The sequence below is a fragment of the Aptenodytes patagonicus genome, chromosome 4 (genome assembly GCF_965638725.1).
Source record: "Aptenodytes patagonicus chromosome 4, bAptPat1.pri.cur, whole genome shotgun sequence".
Lineage (NCBI taxonomy): Eukaryota > Metazoa > Chordata > Aves > Sphenisciformes > Spheniscidae > Aptenodytes > Aptenodytes patagonicus.
Genome location: NC_134952.1, coordinates 10,298,244 through 10,317,263, shown reverse-complemented (window position 1 = coordinate 10,317,263; position 19,020 = coordinate 10,298,244). Strand labels below are relative to the sequence as shown.

The 19,020-nt window shown below is 35.6% G+C and overlaps 1 protein-coding gene across 4 annotated transcripts in view; it reads right to left on the bottom strand.

Moving 5' to 3' along the window:
- GRK4 (G protein-coupled receptor kinase 4) overlaps positions 1–19,020 on the bottom strand; it is a 43,174-nt gene that overhangs the window by 11,066 nt on the left and 13,088 nt on the right. For all 4 annotated transcript variants that reach the window (XM_076335844.1, XM_076335846.1, XM_076335845.1 and 1 more), the window contains exons 4-10: positions 15,783–15,860; positions 14,497–14,597; positions 13,046–13,138; positions 11,600–11,663; positions 10,680–10,820; positions 7,775–7,965; positions 2,221–2,258 (exon numbers count right to left, since the gene is read on the bottom strand). In XM_076335844.1, the coding sequence (XP_076191959.1) occupies positions 2,221–2,258; positions 7,775–7,965; positions 10,680–10,820; positions 11,600–11,663; positions 13,046–13,138; positions 14,497–14,597; positions 15,783–15,860 (706 nt within the window). The remainder of the gene's footprint in view (positions 1–2,220; positions 2,259–7,774; positions 7,966–10,679; positions 10,821–11,599; positions 11,664–13,045; positions 13,139–14,496; positions 14,598–15,782; positions 15,861–19,020) is intronic.

Below are 19,020 nucleotides of genomic sequence, written 5' to 3'. Positions count from 1 at the left end.
CTGTTCTGTATTCCCACCACAAACAATTAGTTTTTTGACTACCTAACAAAACATCAGAATTTTCTCTAGTTATTCCAAATATGAGAAAACTGTAGCCTGTACTGAGACATCAGGTTTTCCTCTAACAAAGTACCCTAATAATGCTAAGCACAAGTAACTGGAATTGCGATCCCCACTCCCAGCCCAAAAGAAGAGTAGCCTAGCCATAGCCTACTTAGAATTATTTATATTGTAACATGTTAGTTCAATATTAGGATTTTCCCTTCTCATGAATCAGTCTAATGTAGATAACTTCGGCTTCTATTTCACTTTATAAGCCAAACTTCTCAAGTTGACTACCTTTCCTATTACGTATGGCATTTACACTAGTACCTATTAATGTAGAAGTAGTCTGGTGGAAGATTATGATTTGCCATGAACAACACTGCTCAGATGGGGAAACAGTCCAAGAAGGGCAATGGAAATAAGTTCATCCCACCCTCCCTTACATTCCCATGGACAGATATAGTTCTTTGCTGGACAGTCTCAACAGGAAATGATTCGAGACAATTCAAGACAAGACTTGTATTGATATGATTCTAATTTAAAAATACATAACGTACTTTCTCAATAAAAATATAAAGGACTAGACAGAAGAAAGGACAATTACATTTTCAACTCAATTTTGAAACAGAAAATTGCCAATCACCTGCAGCAGAAAGATTCAGGAGGAAAAAACAAAACAAAACACACACTTATTTCTAATACTGGATATAAGGACAGGGACACTGTCATTTACAGAAACATCACAGATTCACAGAATAATTCTGTGGAAGGCTGGAAGGCACTTCAGAAGGTCTCTAGTACAACCTTCTGAGCAAGCAGTCAGCCCAAAGCATTCAAGGCTTTTTAAAGTCTTGTCTAGAAAGCCTCCAAGAGTGGACACTGCATCACCTCTCTGGGTAGCCCGTTCCAATGCCCGAGTGTCCTTTGCGCATATATTCTCTGTCATTCAAAAAGCTCTACAGCATCAATGTTAGTTAAAAGCATATTAATTTCTTATTTACATGTGATAGATAATCAAGGGGCGGGGGGAGAGAGTGGAGAAAGTCAAGTGCCACTCTATATACTGGTTGGAAATAACTAAATGCTCTTGAGCAGCAAATGCTATTTTAAACACATTCTCATGCTCTTCTCTTCCCTGACATCTGATGAACCCCTTTTCAAGTGCAGGATCTGAGCTCCTGAAGCGATTTTCTAATTAGTCCCCTCTGCTCTCTGGAACAAGATCAGAATATCCCTGGCAGAGAGAAAGTGTTCTAGTGCAGTCCTGCAAGGCTACATTTTTCCTCAAAGAAGCCTTCAGCCTTTGCAAGACGGTGCTGGAGAGAAAAATTAAAGAATGCATTTGATGTCTAGTAAAGCTTTAGCTATTGCAAAGTGACTTCTCCCAAGCATCACCTTTTTAGAAATTTATCAGTCAGAACATGCTGACTTTAAAAAAAAATATTGTGCTAATGACTTGAAAAACAGTTTTTCCTTAACTAAAATACCCAGCAATTACAAGGACAAACTGGTAATATTCATCCACCGCTTAGAAGAAGGTAATTGCTGCACATGTTCCACAGTGAATTCAAAAGATTCACAGTGAATTCAAAAGATTCTGGTAAATTTCATACAAAGCCATCAAAGAAAATTAATTTGGCTTTTGAAAAACAAAAAACTACAAACACATCTTCATATTGTTTGTACTTCCTAGATTCCTTCCAGCCACATATGCACCAGAGTCCATCAGACCTGTTTTAGTTGAAATGTTAAAACAAACAGAGATGCTTTGGATTTCTTTTCTTTTTTATTGCTTAATTATAGTTTACTAAGTAAAATTCTGGCCCCACATCTAACAAATCATGTTTCCATAGTCAAAGAAAAGACAAACAGAGAACAAACCCATATAAAAGTTTTAGCCATCTTAAATCAAGGGGCGGGCGGGGTGAAGGAGGAGCAAAGGGGGAAAAGTAGCCATTTTAAGTTGGGAAATTGATCCCTCAAACATTGTGATCATCATCCCCAAAAACCCAGTATTTTCCCCTACTTTCTAAAAAGCAAGGGCAGTTTTTTCTTTACTAATTAAAGTTAACATTTGTCAGTCAGGTCCCTTTTATTATGAAGAAATCCCTTTGATTTCTGGCACAGTATTAATTAGATTTGTAATTCCCAATTTCAAAATTAATATTTACTTACCACAGTCATCAAGGAGTATATTCTCAGGCTTCAAGTCTCTACAAATTAAAGAGAACAGAAATGTGAATTATACAAATGCAAAATTATTAGCCATCATCAAGTGCAACTGAGGCAACATAAGACTTCATGGTTCTGATTAAAGCAATTTTTCCAGTTTCCACCTATATACAAAAAAAGTTGTGAAGTTGAGGACCTATAATACAAATAGTTTAACCACAGAACTCGTGAGATCCATTTTTTCCCAACTCTCTAATCCACTTATATTAACAACAGCAATTAGTATTTCACAGATGAGAAACTTCCTGTACACAACACTAAAATCCTGATATGAAGAACCACCAACTTACACCCAAATTAGTGCTCATAAGTGAAAGACATTTCTCCTGAGAGTATCAGCCATACAACTCCACAATGGTAAAATACATCAGTGCTTGCTGCAGTTCGATGCTGACCCCTTGCTATATTCCATGCCAGGGTGTCAGAATATCAACAGAGAGTAATATTCCTAAGACTAAGCACAGGCTTAATATCATCCATTCAAACACCATTCATTTAATTTAGACATGCAGCTTCTAAACCTTACTGAACACTTGTATCTAGTTAGGATTCTTTGCAATCAACTTTTTAAGACTCTCTATCACTTTTCTGTAAACATTGAAGTTTCACATTTTTTTAGCTATTAAATGCTAGCAAGACCCAGGAAATAGCAAAAAGGGCAATTAATTCAGTGTTGCAATTCTGCATTTTATAGGCATCTTTTTGTACATTTTTAAGAAAAAAAGAAGAAACTCAATGGGATACTTGGATCTCCCCGCTGCCTCAAGGAAAATTTGGGGAGTCACTGAAGCTGAATCAGAAGCTGTTCAGAGGTTACTTCTAGGATTTATCCTCTAGCAGATGCTACCGAGAACATACATATTTTTATATATATAAATATATATATGCATAGAATATATGCATAAAACATACAATATATTTTATATATATAATTGTGATATGCATCAGAAAGTACGTGGACTGTAATACAGTCTTTTAGATTTATTCCACCATAAATATCGTAAGGCCAGAAATAAGCAAAAATCAGTACTTGGCTAAAGATTCAGTTATTAATGGAATAGATTATTAAAAACTATGTACATATATGGGTATATGTACAGTTGTAACAATAACAGTTATTCGTATACAAGCAGAAAAGACTAAATAATGTAAAAGAAGCAATTTTAGGAGAACAACTCTAGAATTTACATTCAAAATGAGAGAAATATACACACACATTTATTCACCAAGAAATCTGTATGCTTTTTTTCCCCAAATACTGATAAATCGATGCTCTGAAGTATGTGTATTCAGATTAAAGTTTCATTATTTCATGAGATTAACTGTATAAAGAAGTCAGCAAGACACTTTCCTCCTAATACTTTTAAGTCTAGGCAGTCCCCATAATGTTAATCATTTGACATTAGATATGAGATTACAATATCAGAGAAATCAGGAGAGATCAGAGTGAAAAAACAAAAAACAAAAAAACCCACACCCGTACCAAAAAAGAAAAAGAAAATTCAGCTCAAACTTTAGGTAGAAACACATCTAATTTAAAGCACATAATATATGCTCAGGTTAACTCAAGTAAACAAGTTTAAAGAGTTCCATCTCCAAGAAGGCTGAATAAATCCTAACCTAAAACTTAGTACTTACTAGCAACACCTGCTGCTTAATAGAAGCTAATTCTGTTCTGACATGATTTTGGTCGCTCAACAGTCAAGAGTAAAACTTGTTTCCAGCCAAAACTCCAGCTCTTTAATGCTATTGGTTTCTAGGCCTAGCCATTTGCAAAGAAGTCAGCTTTTGGAAGCATTGAGCTGTAAATTCTAGCTCCGAGATGCTAGCTTTGGGGTATCAGCCTTCTCCCTCTTCCCTTCCTCCACCACAAGAGAGACCAGAGTTGCAGTTTCTGTTGGAATACACAGATGCTAGTCCTGCACTGGATAACAGCCTACTTGAGCTGAAAACTAAGCTCAGAACGAGAGCGAGCAATGCAATTCTAGCAACAGAGGCAGCAGTTTTCCTTTATGAAGCAGAGAAAGGTTGGAGGACTGCAAAGCTCACAAAACTACGAGGTTCATTAAAAAGAGTTAGATAAAAATTATATATTTATTTTAAATTGGACTAAACAAGCACTGGTCTACTTTTGCTATAGCTTACACCAACCTTCCTACAGAGAAAATTTCTGGATAAAAATCCTTCAGAGGATTTCACTGTAAAGATGTCTACTCCGAGCACAGGCATGAGGCAGGCAAGGAGCTACTTGGTTTATCCACTACAGCTTCAAGAGGTCTTTGAGCCTGATCTTTGACCTTCCAGGCACATTCAGTGGCGCTATGGGCACCTACATGAATTTGTGAGGAAAATCCAGGCATCCAAGCAGCTTATCTGATAAAAAACCACTACCATTCTTGAGGAGTCAGGTAACTCGTGCAGGAAAACTCCAGCAATTAAGTCCCTTTTGGAAAGCAGGCACTTGTTCCCTATTCTGTCTTATACAAGTCCTGACTCTGCTCTAAGTATTATCAGACTTCTTACGGAGCAGATGGATGAATAGCTCACTACTGCCTGTTCCTGTTTGTTTATTTTTCTAATGTCAGCAACATACGGCAAGTTACAAATAGTTTCACAAGCTCCCATTGAACAAGCAAACTGGCTCAATCGCTATCACAGGGCAGTGCGGGGCCCTCCTTCCAGCTCCGCACCTGTTCTTTTAATCCAGTGGGAACTCCACTAACAAAATGGCACAACTGACTCCAGGGTCCTGCAGACAGCACTAACGCCACTGCTTGAAATTCAGTAATAACTGGTATAAAGACACGTGAAACACACAATGAAATTGGTGTTAACGGAGAGGAGAGTTAGGCCTAGTTTTTCCACTTTATGAGGCATTTTGCTACTGATGGCGACACGTCCCAAATATAATAGATTTATAATAAATTTTAACATGACTGACTTACATTAAAACTGCCATTCTAGAACTGAACAAACTGACAAGATTAACTGATTTTACTGCTATCTGCTGACACCCGTCTGCACCAAGGATTTCTATTTTCAGAAGTTCTGAACTTCCCTTCTTCCACTGCCTCTACAGTACACTTTACTGTGAATATACAGATGGGTAGCCACAAAAACATGTTCTCAAGAAAATATTTTATAACAGTATGTTACAGAATTAAAGTCCGCTTTAACAGTTTAAGCTATTTGTCTAAAAAGAGTGTTTAAATCTCCTCCTTTAAAGCTGGAAAACAAATGCAGTAATAGATCTTGAGATATGGCAACAAGAACAAGCTCCAATTTCAGAAATTCAGTGGTCCTACCAGTATTAAATGCTTTCAAAATGACAGCAAAATAAGAAAAACATTGCTTCTGTATTTTCTTGCCCTGGAGAATGAAAAATACTAGTTACCATAATTTGGAAAAATAAATCATTGAATCAATGAAAATGTGCTTCATTATGTTCTCCCCCCCACAACAATATTAAGACTGGAGGTTGCCAGTATAACTTCTTTGGTGAGAATAAAATAATTATGGCAAATTTTCCCAAGCTTTCTGTTTCACTAATCATATATAATCACAGTATTGCTGCCTACGTGCATTTCCATTAAGGTGCCTGATAGAGAATTTTGATCGTGTAACATATCACTGCAATTGGTGACATTCTAAAGACTTCCATGACCACCTGTTTTGGCTTCTTGACTTTAAAACTGTAAAATTTACAACTACGCTCCTAAATGCATGATACAAAAAGAAATACATATGGAAAAAACAAATCAAGACCATCAGGAAAAAAACTACCATTAGCAAAAGAGAAGAAACAAGACTTTGTTTTACAAAAAGCTGGTCATTCGATATTAAAAAGCACAAGGCTGAAAGTAATTCTACAGAGAGCATAAAATTATCCAAACATTTTCTAGTGTTAGTACTCAAGTGTAGTTGAGCTGACATGGTATAATTAAGAGTCTCTTTTCATCTGTTTACATACTGGGCAGGAACTCCCTTAGTATGTCCTACACGGAATTGTTTAAATAATGCCTTCAGGTATTATGATAATTTAAGCCCTTCTTTTTCCTCCAAGCATACAACTTATTCAGTTACTAACACATGTACAGGTAACTGTCTCTTGGGCCTTCATTTTCTTATGAATAGAGGTCTAAAAATAATTCCCATTCTTTAAGTAAGAGGCAATTTTACTCAGAGTTGGTTGTGAAACTGGTTTTTTCCTTGCTCATAAATTTAAGGCCATGCAAATTCTTAATAATTGGAAACTGATTACATGATAGCGCAAAACAGGGCAGAGATCTAGACACCAAGACCACTCCAGAAAAAAACACGACCACTCCAAGATCTGGAATTACAGACAGAGAACACTAGGATTTGACATAACGTGTTTGAAGGTCGTCTTGTAGGCAAAGAGCTAACAAGTTGGGCTTAAACACAAGAGCTGTGGGGTTTTTGGTTGTTTTTGTTTTGTTTGGGTTTTTTTGGTTGTTGTTTTGCACTTTAAACAATCAGTTTTGTTTTCACTTGGACAATGTGAAATGACCTACTTGTAGCTGATCCATATGAGGAGAATGATGAGCAAGACCATTCATACTTGCTTCCCTCCTACATGCATGCCAAAACCTACTGTGTAACATTGCAAGATTGGCCAAATTCTTTAGGGAACCGCATAAAACAACCAGCATAAGCCTGATTTACTCTGTGGTTCTGCCACTTTCTGCTGTGTGTATGTTAGTCTTCTATATTGGGGAGGGAAAAGACTAACAGTCATTATATTAAAGTTATGCAGGGTTATACTTGAAATCTTCTTTGAAAACAAGTGGTGCTTGGTGTTACACACCAGAAAGATAAAGAAGGTGTTCTTGGTCCACCACTAAGTTTGTTTTGCTTGTTCTGTAATATTAACGCGTGCCAGCAGGGTTAAATGATGCACGTAGAGAGACAGAAAAAAGAAGTAAGATCATACAATCTCAATTACAATGCATGAGGCTTCTGACAGTTTCATTAATTCAAAAGCAATAAAGTGTTTATTGAAGGAACCTGAAATAAAAACAGAAGAAAGAGGGCAATATGGATTACAACTGACTTTTTACCCTCTTGGGCGTAACAAGCAATGCAGCAAGGGACTTCTATCTATAGCCTTCTGTGAACTTCTACTTTAGAGTGGGCAGGAATACAATCCCATGTTCCTAAAACTTATTTATTTATTTGAATTACTAATGAATTTGCTTTGTAAATCACCATGTACTATCATTTTACAAACAAACCTTGAATCAACTTTATAATGTTTTAGAATATAACGAATATCTAGACCTAAATTAACAGTAAGACGACAAATAAGATCCGTAATTCTGAAGGACACGCCATGAAAAGGACAACTAAACAATTTTTTTGCTTTGTTTACTATGAAGTTGAAGTATAAACTTGTTTTAGTAGAAAACCATTAATACATTCAATGCCGAACAGACATGGAAAATTCAAGGTACCAGTGACTGTAGATGACACTCACCTGTAAACAATTCTCTCCTTCTGCAAATCCTCCAGACCACAGCACAGTTCTGCAGCATAGAAAATAGCCCTTTCTTCATCAAAGCCAGGATTTCCCATGTTATATATGTGAAACTTCAAATCCCCTCCATTCATTATGGTTAATACTAAACACAGGGCATCTTTCGTCTCATATGTATAGGATAAACTAACCTAAAAATGGGGCAGGGGGAGAAGATGACCATTACTCATTCGTAAACCCCAATACAATTCACAGCTCTTTTTTTCCTGTACAAGCAACATATGAATCCTTTTTTAAAACAAAAAAGAACAGAACAGCCAAGTAGAGAATCGTTCCTGTCCAGTACTCGAAGACACAAAGGAATTCAGACTAATTTGCATGTATACACAAAGCCTACATCACCATACAAAAGTTTAGTGACATATCTGTTTAGATACCATAGAGCTCCATCCAGACAATAGATTTATTGATGATGTCCCTCAGCTGCACGTTATCTGTATTACTCTTTGTAAAGATAACCTGCGCATATACCTTATTTTATTAATACCTCAGGAATTATGCATGGTCAAACCATCTTCCTGAACTTCTACAAGACTCAAAGTTGCCCTACATTAGAGAAACTAAAAAAGTTATTTAAGATCAAATGTGTAGTTTCTATTCCTCCCCCGCCTCCCCAAATAACTGCATATTTCCCTGGCTTAGAACTTGCCAACAGTAAAGGCTTAGTATAGCTCTTTAGTCTTTCTTCTCACTGTATTTGGAATGAGGTGCTGATAGGGAAGAAAGAACACTATTTTTTTTTTCCTTCAGGTTTTAGGTAAATGTTTTTAAAGTGTATTTAAAGTTTTAAAGCAGAGTTGTGAATTTAAAGAAAAACAATTTTAAAACAATGTAACATACTGCAAAATTTAACATATGTTGTTTAAGTTACAAACTCAGTTTCAATAGAAAAAGCTATGCTATGCTGATGATCATCTGGCAGGATCTTCAAAATTACCTACAGAGATTAACTAACTTGTACTGAAAGCAATGGGATTTAAACATACTTACCTAATGTAAGCTAAGTATAAGTTAGGTAAAAATCAGTAGGGTTTTTTTGACTCAATAAATGTATTTTTAAATGCAGTACAAATACATAAAGGCCATAACTCAGTAGTTCTTCCTTCAGAAGCATAAATCTAATACTAAATAATAAAATGAAATAAATATACAAATCAGCTACTCAGGGCAAGGGTTCCTATTTGGTGGTTTTAAACTGACCTGTCGAGCTATTAATGACTTCACTTGTAACACAGGCATGACAAATTATCCACCCACTTCCAACCCAGTAATAATGCAGGTTCTAGATCTAGCTCTTCTCTGTTGCATCAAAAAAAACATTGGATAGCAAGAGGAAAATAACTTACGCTCAATCCTATAAAGTGATTTCAAATTCAACCTTGATCAATTATTGATTTGTAATATTTACATATCTTGAAAAAAAACTACTCAAAAATAGAAGTTTCACTCTTATCTCTACAACTAGTAATTTCTGGATCAATTCAGGTAATTTCTGGATTCCGTTTCAATCAATTCAAGCCCATGAGCCTTGTGAGAAAATAACATTAGCATATTTATACAAAAACATTATTTATAATCATTTAAAATACATTAATGTATCTGGCCAGCAGGTTCTTAACTTTTCTTTTAGCTGGCAGTATTCTGCAGGTTTTTTTTTAAATACATAAAGCTTATCAGAAAATACATACATATGTATTTTATACATACATATGTATGTATTTGTTTATAAATAACTTCCACTATCCTCTAACACAGGTACTTTAAAATCCTCTCTGAACAGCAGTACAAAATTTATCAGTAAATGGATTTAAAAACAAAGCAAAATGCATTTAAAATTAACATTTAAATTACAACAATTCAATTAAAAAAAAAAACATTACCTGGGGGAAAGTTTACCTGGTGTATCTTTGATCATTTTAAGTTATTTCACTGCTTAGTAATTAGAGCTACTAACAGACCATAACATGATAGTATCAGGTTCCACTCTCATTCTGTGGAATTTCTATTAAAAAGTTATGTTAATTGTTTCACATCCAAGATATCTCTTTAAGCCTTAATACACAGCAAAGCAATATAACTAACCTGAATCGACACACTAGTCAAATTTCATGTTTATCTTGAAATGTATAAGCAATAGAGTAACAAATACTATGAAAATACCTAAGGATATCAAAACTCTACTATTAAAAGTCACAGAAATACAGGATGTGCAACTTCTAATGGCAATTAAACGGCAGACTCTCATGAAGTCACCCCTTTGTAAGTGCATTTATGAATGACCTCCAAAAATGAAATCAGAAATCAGCATTAATTATAAGAAAATAGGCGTATGGGAGGGAAGAAGGGGGTAAGAGAAGAAAACCGAGAGCAATGCATTGGAAGAAAAGACAGAGAAGGAAAAATAGGATGGAATAAAGTATATGGAATATCCTCTTTATTAAACATAGACAAACATACTACTCAGTCATAGACTGCAGCAGAAATAGAATTTAAGCGATTATTCAAGTCTGAGTACTACAGAATAATCTATTCACCTTTAAACAGAGGACAAAGATTCAGTGGCATCAGCATGCTGAAACACAACCTAATGTTTTGGTTGTAAGTGAGAAATAAAGCAGGCCGACTAAAACCAATTCAATATTGGATAAAAAAAGCCCTCTGCACAGAACTACTCACAATCACACACAAAACATACTTCTTATTATAACAATCATTTATCTCAGCAGTCATGCATTCTCTAAATAATTAAAAAATGTCTTGTGCCCACAAGCTCCTGGAGGAGTCTGAAATGAAGCAAACAAAGCAAGACAAACTTCTGAGAATAAGATCAGAAGTAGATACTTACTACAAACCTACTATTCACTTTTTCTAGAATTCTTTTTTCATTTAGAGCCATTGATTCTCCTTTCCTCTTCTTTATTCTCTTTTTTTCTAGCTTTTTACAAGCATACATTTTTCCTGTTGCCCGTACTTGACAGGCACACACCTAAAAAAGAAGGAAGGTGTATCAGAGATGCTAGGGGTTTTTTAGAATTTTTTTCAAGGAAGATAAAATTTTATTTTCTTTTTTCACACTCTTGAGTGATCTCAGAAAATGAAGGTCTGTAAGCATCAATACAGAGCTTTCACCCATGAAACAACTTTGAAGGGTATAAAGGCTGTAACTAAAAGTTGTAACAGAAGTAGAAAAAGTGATTATACAGGAGCAAACCCATTTTTGTTGGGGTTGAATAGTTCAGTAAAACTGTGGATCTTGTGTTGGTGAAACACCTGACTGTGGTAACAGTATACGTCTAGGCAAGCAGGACAAAGGACAAACATCCACGCCATAATCAAGTGGGAGAAAGATAATGATAATTTAGTAACCCTCCTTCCCGTTCAAGATAGGGCTCTGATTAAAGCATGTAGGGGAAAAAAAAAACCAATGAGTTATAAACAGAATGAATAAAATCGATAGATTTTCCTATCAGGTTCATGAATATTCTACAAAATTATTAAGTAGAAACTACATTCTCATTGCCAAATGAAATTTCTAAACAGAAGCAACTGTTGTTAGTTAATGGAAGTTTTCTCCAACTTTGTGCATGACTTACAATACTGAAACTAACACATTAAAAGAAAGCAGTTTGGATTGACAACATTTTGCCAGGTGATGTGTCAAATGTAGATTGTTAGAGTCAAGAGTTAAAAAACTGCTCCTCCTCTGTATTAACCTTTTTTTTTTTTCTTAAGGATTGCCTCACAGAAAGATACTTCTGTACTCACCTCTCCAAATCCACCTTTGCCTAGTACTCGATAATGCCTAAATGTGTGTTTGGTTACCGGTTGCCTGATTAACAGAAAGAAACAATTACTGCAACAGGAATTACAAGAGTTAGTAATTCCCTCCCCACCCCGAGGTCTGTCTTCATTTTCTCCTTCCTGTTCTATAACATCTCACTGAACAACAGTTGCCTTGACCTCATGAAGACAATATTATAATAAGCTGAATTTCAAATGAAAGGGGTGCTCTGATTAGAAACACTGGCTCCCTCATGTGGTCATCAGACATTCACAATAGCAGGAAGAAAAGCTGATCAATTAGGCCCCGAGTTGTTTATGGTTAGAGCCTTATCTGTTCTCATCAACTGTCAATTTATCACCTCCAGTTGTCTCCCTTAGCTGCAGTATGCTGACATGTAGGCTGTGTTTCAATGAGATCCTGCTTACAATACAGCATTTAAAAGGTAAACCATTTCTGATTTTGGTTTGCTCTTTGGCTTTTTCAAAAAAGAAAGAGTTGTGGTATGCAACAGCAGTTCAAGAGCCGAATTGTTAAGGTATTGATGTAGTGGAAGAGGAACAGATAACTGGAGACAGTAAAGGTGTCAGCCATTCTATGCTAAAACACTCCTAAACATGTATCAGAGCAGGGCTATTTCATGGTGGTGAGCTGGGGTTTTTTTGTTTTGTTTTAAAAGAGCATTCATTGTTAATGCAGCTTTGTTCTCAGGACAACAAATGGAGGTTCATTTGTTAGAGAATTCGGTTTAATTGAGTAACTTCCCTAGTTCTCTTCCTGGCTTTTGCTACTAATTCAGTCAAAGACACTGGATAATTGGAATTTACCATAAAATTAATGCTCAAGCACCTTAATGTTTGAATATGTCATCATGATACCCAGCAATGCTGAATTAGAATCAATTTGTACCAATTTCAGCCTTCTGAAAAAGTCTGGACGCTCATTTAGTATTGATTTAAAAGCTCAAACTAGATTCTGATATATACAAATCTTGCTGTCTTGGAATTACTAGATCTGTGTCTGTACCACCCTGAAAAACTGATTAGTTCCCCAGTCACCCAGTGGGTTATAAAACTAGATTAATCTGCTTATTAACCACTAATTAGACCAAGTTTGAAACTAAAGGATGATAGCATTCCTGAGAAAGATTGGTTTCCCATGCACACTTGACAGCCAAACATATATCCATATGATAATAAATTTGCATTTACCCAATACAAATTTACCACTTAAAGACTCCTGGACAGATGCTTCCGTTGGAGTATTGGCTCTCTCGCTGTCCCATCAACATCATCCTTTACATCTTGTCTTTCAGATCATAATTTCTTAGACAGGCGGTGTCATTTATTAGGGCTCTATAGCATTTCTAGCATAAGAATTGGCCACAACGTAAAGCAAAATTATAATGCAAACATTATAAATAAACTTACTTTTCCAGCCATTTCCACTGTAAAAAACGGGAAAAATACACACTGTCTTGGTAAGCTTCAAAAGGTCTTCTGCTTAGGTATTCATGGACAATTCTAGCAACAGGAAAATAAAATCAGTCTTATACTGAAAAAACTGATGAAGCAGAAGGTGCTATCAATCTATTAAAACCTATTAAATGTATCAATGAAGCTGTAGGCAGAAAAACATTGTCACTGTGCTCAGCAATGATTTTAGCCTAGATGTCTCACAAAGTGAGTGCCTGTCACAGAAAACTGTTTCTGTCAAAACACTAGCGAATGCCAAACTACTGTTACTTATAGTAACTAGAAAGTTTGACCTCTGCATTCTCATGAAGTGTCTTCAAGCCCACCTAAACATCAGCCTCTCAGTAGCTACGCAATGCATGTATAACCCCACAAATATGTCCTCTGAAAGATATTTACAGAAAAGTATCCACAAATTTTCATACATTCTTTGGAGACTGGTAAGTAAAATTTTATTCTAGGACTTGAAATTGAAATACTAAATGCCGTATCCAAACCTGGACACCAGCTACCTTATAATTCCCCTTAAATTAAATACACCAAGGGGGTGGTGGGAGGAAAACAAGTAATTCAAACTGTATTCAGATATTTATTGGACAAAGGAAAGGAGATGACCTACATGACAGATCCTCCATTTGAGACATGTTTTACTAGGTGTTCTCACACATCCCTTTCAATCTTATAATCTCAGGTTGTTATAAAGTATGCTTATTTTTGTTGCCAGGGAGATGACCCAAGCAGTGACAAAACCTGTTGTAATCCTTCAGACATGATCAAGCATGCCTTGAAGAACCAGTAATATTAGAAACATAAAAGCTTTAGAAAGACATGCAACACTGGTAAACATGTACCGTCCCTCCAAGAAAAGCCTTCCCTGCTGCTGCTGTGTGAAATACCACTTCATGACTTCAGAACAAAACCAAGTTGTATTTGTTTAACTATCACAATCGATCCTCTAATCAGCCATCTTAATGGAATATAACTGTTGGCCTCAGTTGAACCTGTTTTCAAGAACCATAAATTGTGTAACATTATTCAGAAACCTTTCAAGCTCCAGTTCATAACTTCATATTTTTCTAAGTACCTTTGTCATGGAAGAGAAGTCACTCAAAAGGTAAGATATAATAAAGAGAAATACTATTCTAACTTAAAGAATACTTGGTAGCAGATAATAGTGTGATTTTATGCAAAAATAGCATTAAAGAAAAAGCTCTGCAAAAGTCAAACATCTACATCACATCTGAAGGAAACCTAGTCCTTTAATAAATCTGTTCCAAATTTCTTACCTACACTCATTTCAGAGACCAAATACTCCTGGGTGTAACAACTTCACCTTTCACTTCTCTCAGAAACACACGAATTTCTCTTGTGATACTCAAACTTAGCACTATGCATTTTTAACTTACCTAGTACAATCCATAAAAAGATCCTTAGAAGGGTTCTTTTCCAGTCTTGCTTTACATTCGTTTACTGTTTCCTGAGGTATTTCTGGCAAGTGTGCTGCAGACTTTACATAATTAAAAAAGAAAAAGGCAACAATGAAAGCAATTTTGTAAATCAATACAACGAGTAAAAGTTCTGTATTCAAAGTGAAATGAAATCTGCTAATACAGGAAAAGGAAAGGAATAGTTTGTCTAAGGAGAAAACCAAGAAAGTCATATTCAGGCAAAATTTTTATTTGTTCCCTATTACAGAAAAATGCATTGAAAGCTATTACAGTTATTTACTATTTCAATATCCAGGGAAACAAACTTGGCAATAAGTCAAATTTCTTTTTCTTTCCATAAGTCTACCACCACAAAAGCAAATTATCTATTTGTTTTGGCAGGATGGAAGGAAGGGGAAAGAAACACACGCACAATTTGGGAAACTATTTCAAACCAGCCCAAAGAAATCTTTTTTTTTGCAAAAACTGCATGTGACTTATGGTAGTCCCAAAGAAATTATCAGAAGACGTGGCAAACTTGGAGTCTATCTGCTTTTAAGGCATCTGCAAGACCTTCATTTGGCGTAAAGCTTTCTCCAGATGACCAAAGTGAGAGAAGCAGAAGGAGCATCTATTCATAGAAAGCAAATGTCTAATTATATATCCACAGAAAAGCTTCTATTGGATACCAAAGAACAGACTCTTAAAAATCAACCAGTGAGATCTAATATATGCAAAAGATCAGCTATTAATGATCTCCATGCAAAATACAGAGAAACAGAAGGCTCTAGAACGAAACAAAACAAAACAGCATTTCACTTTGTGAAAACCTGCAGCAATTCTGAAAATTTACAGCGAACCAACTAAGGCCACACACATGCTGAAAGAAGCATGAGAATTTCAAGAATTCCTCATTCTCATGTCTTCAGACTATAAAACTCTGAGTTAATTTGTTAATAAGTTTTCTTTAGATGCTAAATGAGTTTGTTTAAAAATATATCTTTACTTGAGACCAGTATTTTAATTAGAAAACATAGGAGAATAAATCGTAACAGTAGTAGTCTTAAAGGCAGGGATCCGTCAAGGTTTCTGCTTAAGTTGATAGTTTCGCAATTTTAGAAGGCGGTATACCTTTCAGAAAGACAAAAATGGGACTAATGAAGTTTGAAAGTCAATTTACTAAAAACAATGCAACCACTTAGATCTCTATTTATCTGACATTTACAAAACACTTGAGACAGTATTTTACAATATAATATATTTACCCCATTAGTGAAGTACGTCTCTAAAACTTTCAGGCCACAGTCTATACGCTTTTCATCTGAAGATACCTCATATTCTGCCTAGGGGAATAGAATTGAAAATTAAATTATGTTCAGAGCTATTTGGCACTACAGACTTTTACATGATGCTAGGTAAATTTTGTCATGAATAACACAATGCTCCGAATTTAAAAGGAACTAAAGGCTCTCATTGTTTAAAATCTATTTAAAGATTTTTAGGCTACATAGTGAAACATGTATAAAGAACAATCTTAAGAAAAAAAGCACATGGAATTTAACTTTTGGAAAACATTCAAAAACTAACAATTAGTCTAAATGCAATTACAGAAACTGCATCCTAGAGGTTAAATTAGATCAATTTCAATGAAGTAGTATTTATGTAGTATTGTAGGACAGAATGATCCAGATGGGAAATAATTAAATAAGACTATAATAATCAGCTTTTTCTTCACTGTATTTTTTTTTCCTTCATGTATTTTTCTTTACTACAGTCTTGGGTAAAACCGGGATAAAACTACTACTTTCTACAAAGTCATGTTAACTGGAAATAAGTGAGATCTAAACCAAACCCTACTTCATTCTTTGAGAAAATAAAACTGAGTAGATAAAAAATTTTGTGAAGTTTTTGACTTAGTAATATATGGTACTGTGATGTAGAAAAAGACCATTGTGCAATACAGCGCGTTTTGCAGATAAACAACTGGCAGCTGAATAGAGCTCCAGAGGTAGCTCTTTGGGGGAAAAAAACCCAAACCATCAGATACTGGTATTGAAAAACTCCAAGGACTACTTACTATTAATAATTTTAAGGAATAATCTAGAAGCAGACATCAGAAGTTACAACATTTAAAGATAACGCAGAATCTGAGGAAAGATGAATTAGAAAAGAGCAATCTCAAACAGCAACCCATATTAGCTTCGTAAGCTGGGCCAGCTCAATGAAAGCTTATTTCATATCTCAGAATGTAAATGCATGCACCTAGGAACAAAGAATATATGGCAGACCTCCAGAATGGAGGACTGTATCATACAAAACAACAGTTTGGCATATTGGGACAACAATCATTAAGAACCTCATAGGAAGTTCCAAGTGATTGATCTAATCAGAAGAGAACTTACGTGCCTTTACAAAGAAAACTAGAACGCTGAAAAATGACAGTTCAAGAACCAAACACACACACACAATACTGGAAGTAACAGAATCCCTGAACTCCAGTTCAGCAATCAATTGCAGCTAACCCACACTGACTCACTAGTAAGTCATCAACATCTTTTTTTGCTGAGACATTATGGTATCAACTGCTTCAGCACAGTACTCAAATCGATAAACAATTGCAAGCCATTGGTTTTGCTACTTCAATTCCACAGCAATCAGTCTAATGGTAAGGAATTCTTCTGCAACTACCAAACAACCTGAGCAGGTCAGAGAAGTTAATCAACCACAGCAGTGCACTTACGACCTTTAACATTATCAATTATGCCAAAGTAGTCACTAATTTAATACAAACAGTTAGGCATACTGTTTTAAGCAGATACTGTAATTTAAAAGGAAGTTTAAGAGACAGCCTCGTCAACTAATTTCTGTTACAGAGCTTAAGAGGGAAGTTTGAGCTGTCACCCATTATTTTTCATACTTGAGTAACCTTGTCCCCAGCTAGTGAAATGAGTCACTAGATGATTGGATAACTGTAATTCCTCACTTTAATTTCTGTCACTTTTATTCAATTATTTCTCAGCTCTTCTTTCTGTAAAGCCAAGCTGACTCCAGACTTTAAGGTCACACCTTCTCAAGAGTTAAAGCTTACCAGTCTTAGTACTCAGTACAGATAGACAACATATCATTGTACTACCTTGATTTTGCCGTTTTGGCCTCCTGAAATCACATTGCTCCATATAAGAGAGTCAGAAAACTCTTTTAATTATGACGCAAGGCTCTTGGGACTATGGCATTTTATGCCAGAAAGTTTATTTTCAGAAAGATTAAGTCTAAAATTTATTTAAAATAAAAAAAATTTAAAAATTGGCAAAACCCAAGGTAAAAACCCCACAGCCTTAGCCTTCCCCTTCACATTACTGCCTTACAAACAAAACCAACCAAAAAACCCTCAACCCCACCCCCCAAAAAAACCTCAAACAAGCTTGCTGAAGTCCAGTCCAGAAAGGGAATCAGGCTAACTCAGGAACTATCTGTAAGAGATGGTAGGTATTTTATCTCACTTCCTTGATCAAGACAGCATGCTAGCTTTCCCGTCATGAGAGTCACCAATTAGAGATTATCTTAGCTCTTAAGAGTCTTCTGTTTCAGTGATTCCCAAGCATACTTCTTCACCATGATTTTTCAAATGGAAGTTAAAAAATTAAAAAAAAAAAAAAAAAAAAAAAAGAGGTAAACTGTGAAATCATCCCTTACATCAGATTATCTCAACTATGACAGTCTTTGTTAATTCACAGAAGTGTTGCAATCCATGTAACGTTATAGGTTGCATATTTAAAAACAATTCAAAATTTTCAGTTAGTGTAAAACACAGTTATTTCTTAGAGACAATTTAACCTGAAAAATGACATTGTTAGAGCAAAGACATGCCTGCCTTACAGTCATGCCTAAGATTTTTTTTTCTCCTTTGTGCTGCCTAAGATTCTGCTACTTCTTATCTAAGCTTTTAAGGATTAAAAATGTGGACAGAAGTTGTAACCATTAAGGGTACATCCACAGTTGTCAGTGGTCTCCCCATTGTGCGATGCTTATTAAAGGCTCTGGTTTACATTCACTTCAGGATATTTAGCTCCATTGTTCTGGATTTCCATTCAATCCATTCTATGTCTCCAACTGTCAAATTGGTCTCTGGAACTTGGTGCTAGAACAGCTCCTAAGAGTCACAAAAGTATGGTGAAACGCACCTGGGGAGTAAGCCTAATTGCACAAAGATTCACTGGCAAATATAAGGCAATTCTACTTATTTGACACTAAAGTTCCTTCTTAGCTGATCAAGTGCCTCAGTTTATACTCCCACAGGGGGAAGGAAGATACAGTGAAGTAGGGGGCACAGCAATAATCCCATCTACTTCCTTACACCCTGCACCTCTCAGAGGCATCTTGCATTCTGAGATTGTATCTTGGGACTCATGTAAGCAGCAGCATAATTTGACCGTCTTCTTTGGTCATTTGTTCCCTGAATATAAGAACAAAAATGGGTGGGATGAGGAAAACAGTTCTTTTGGC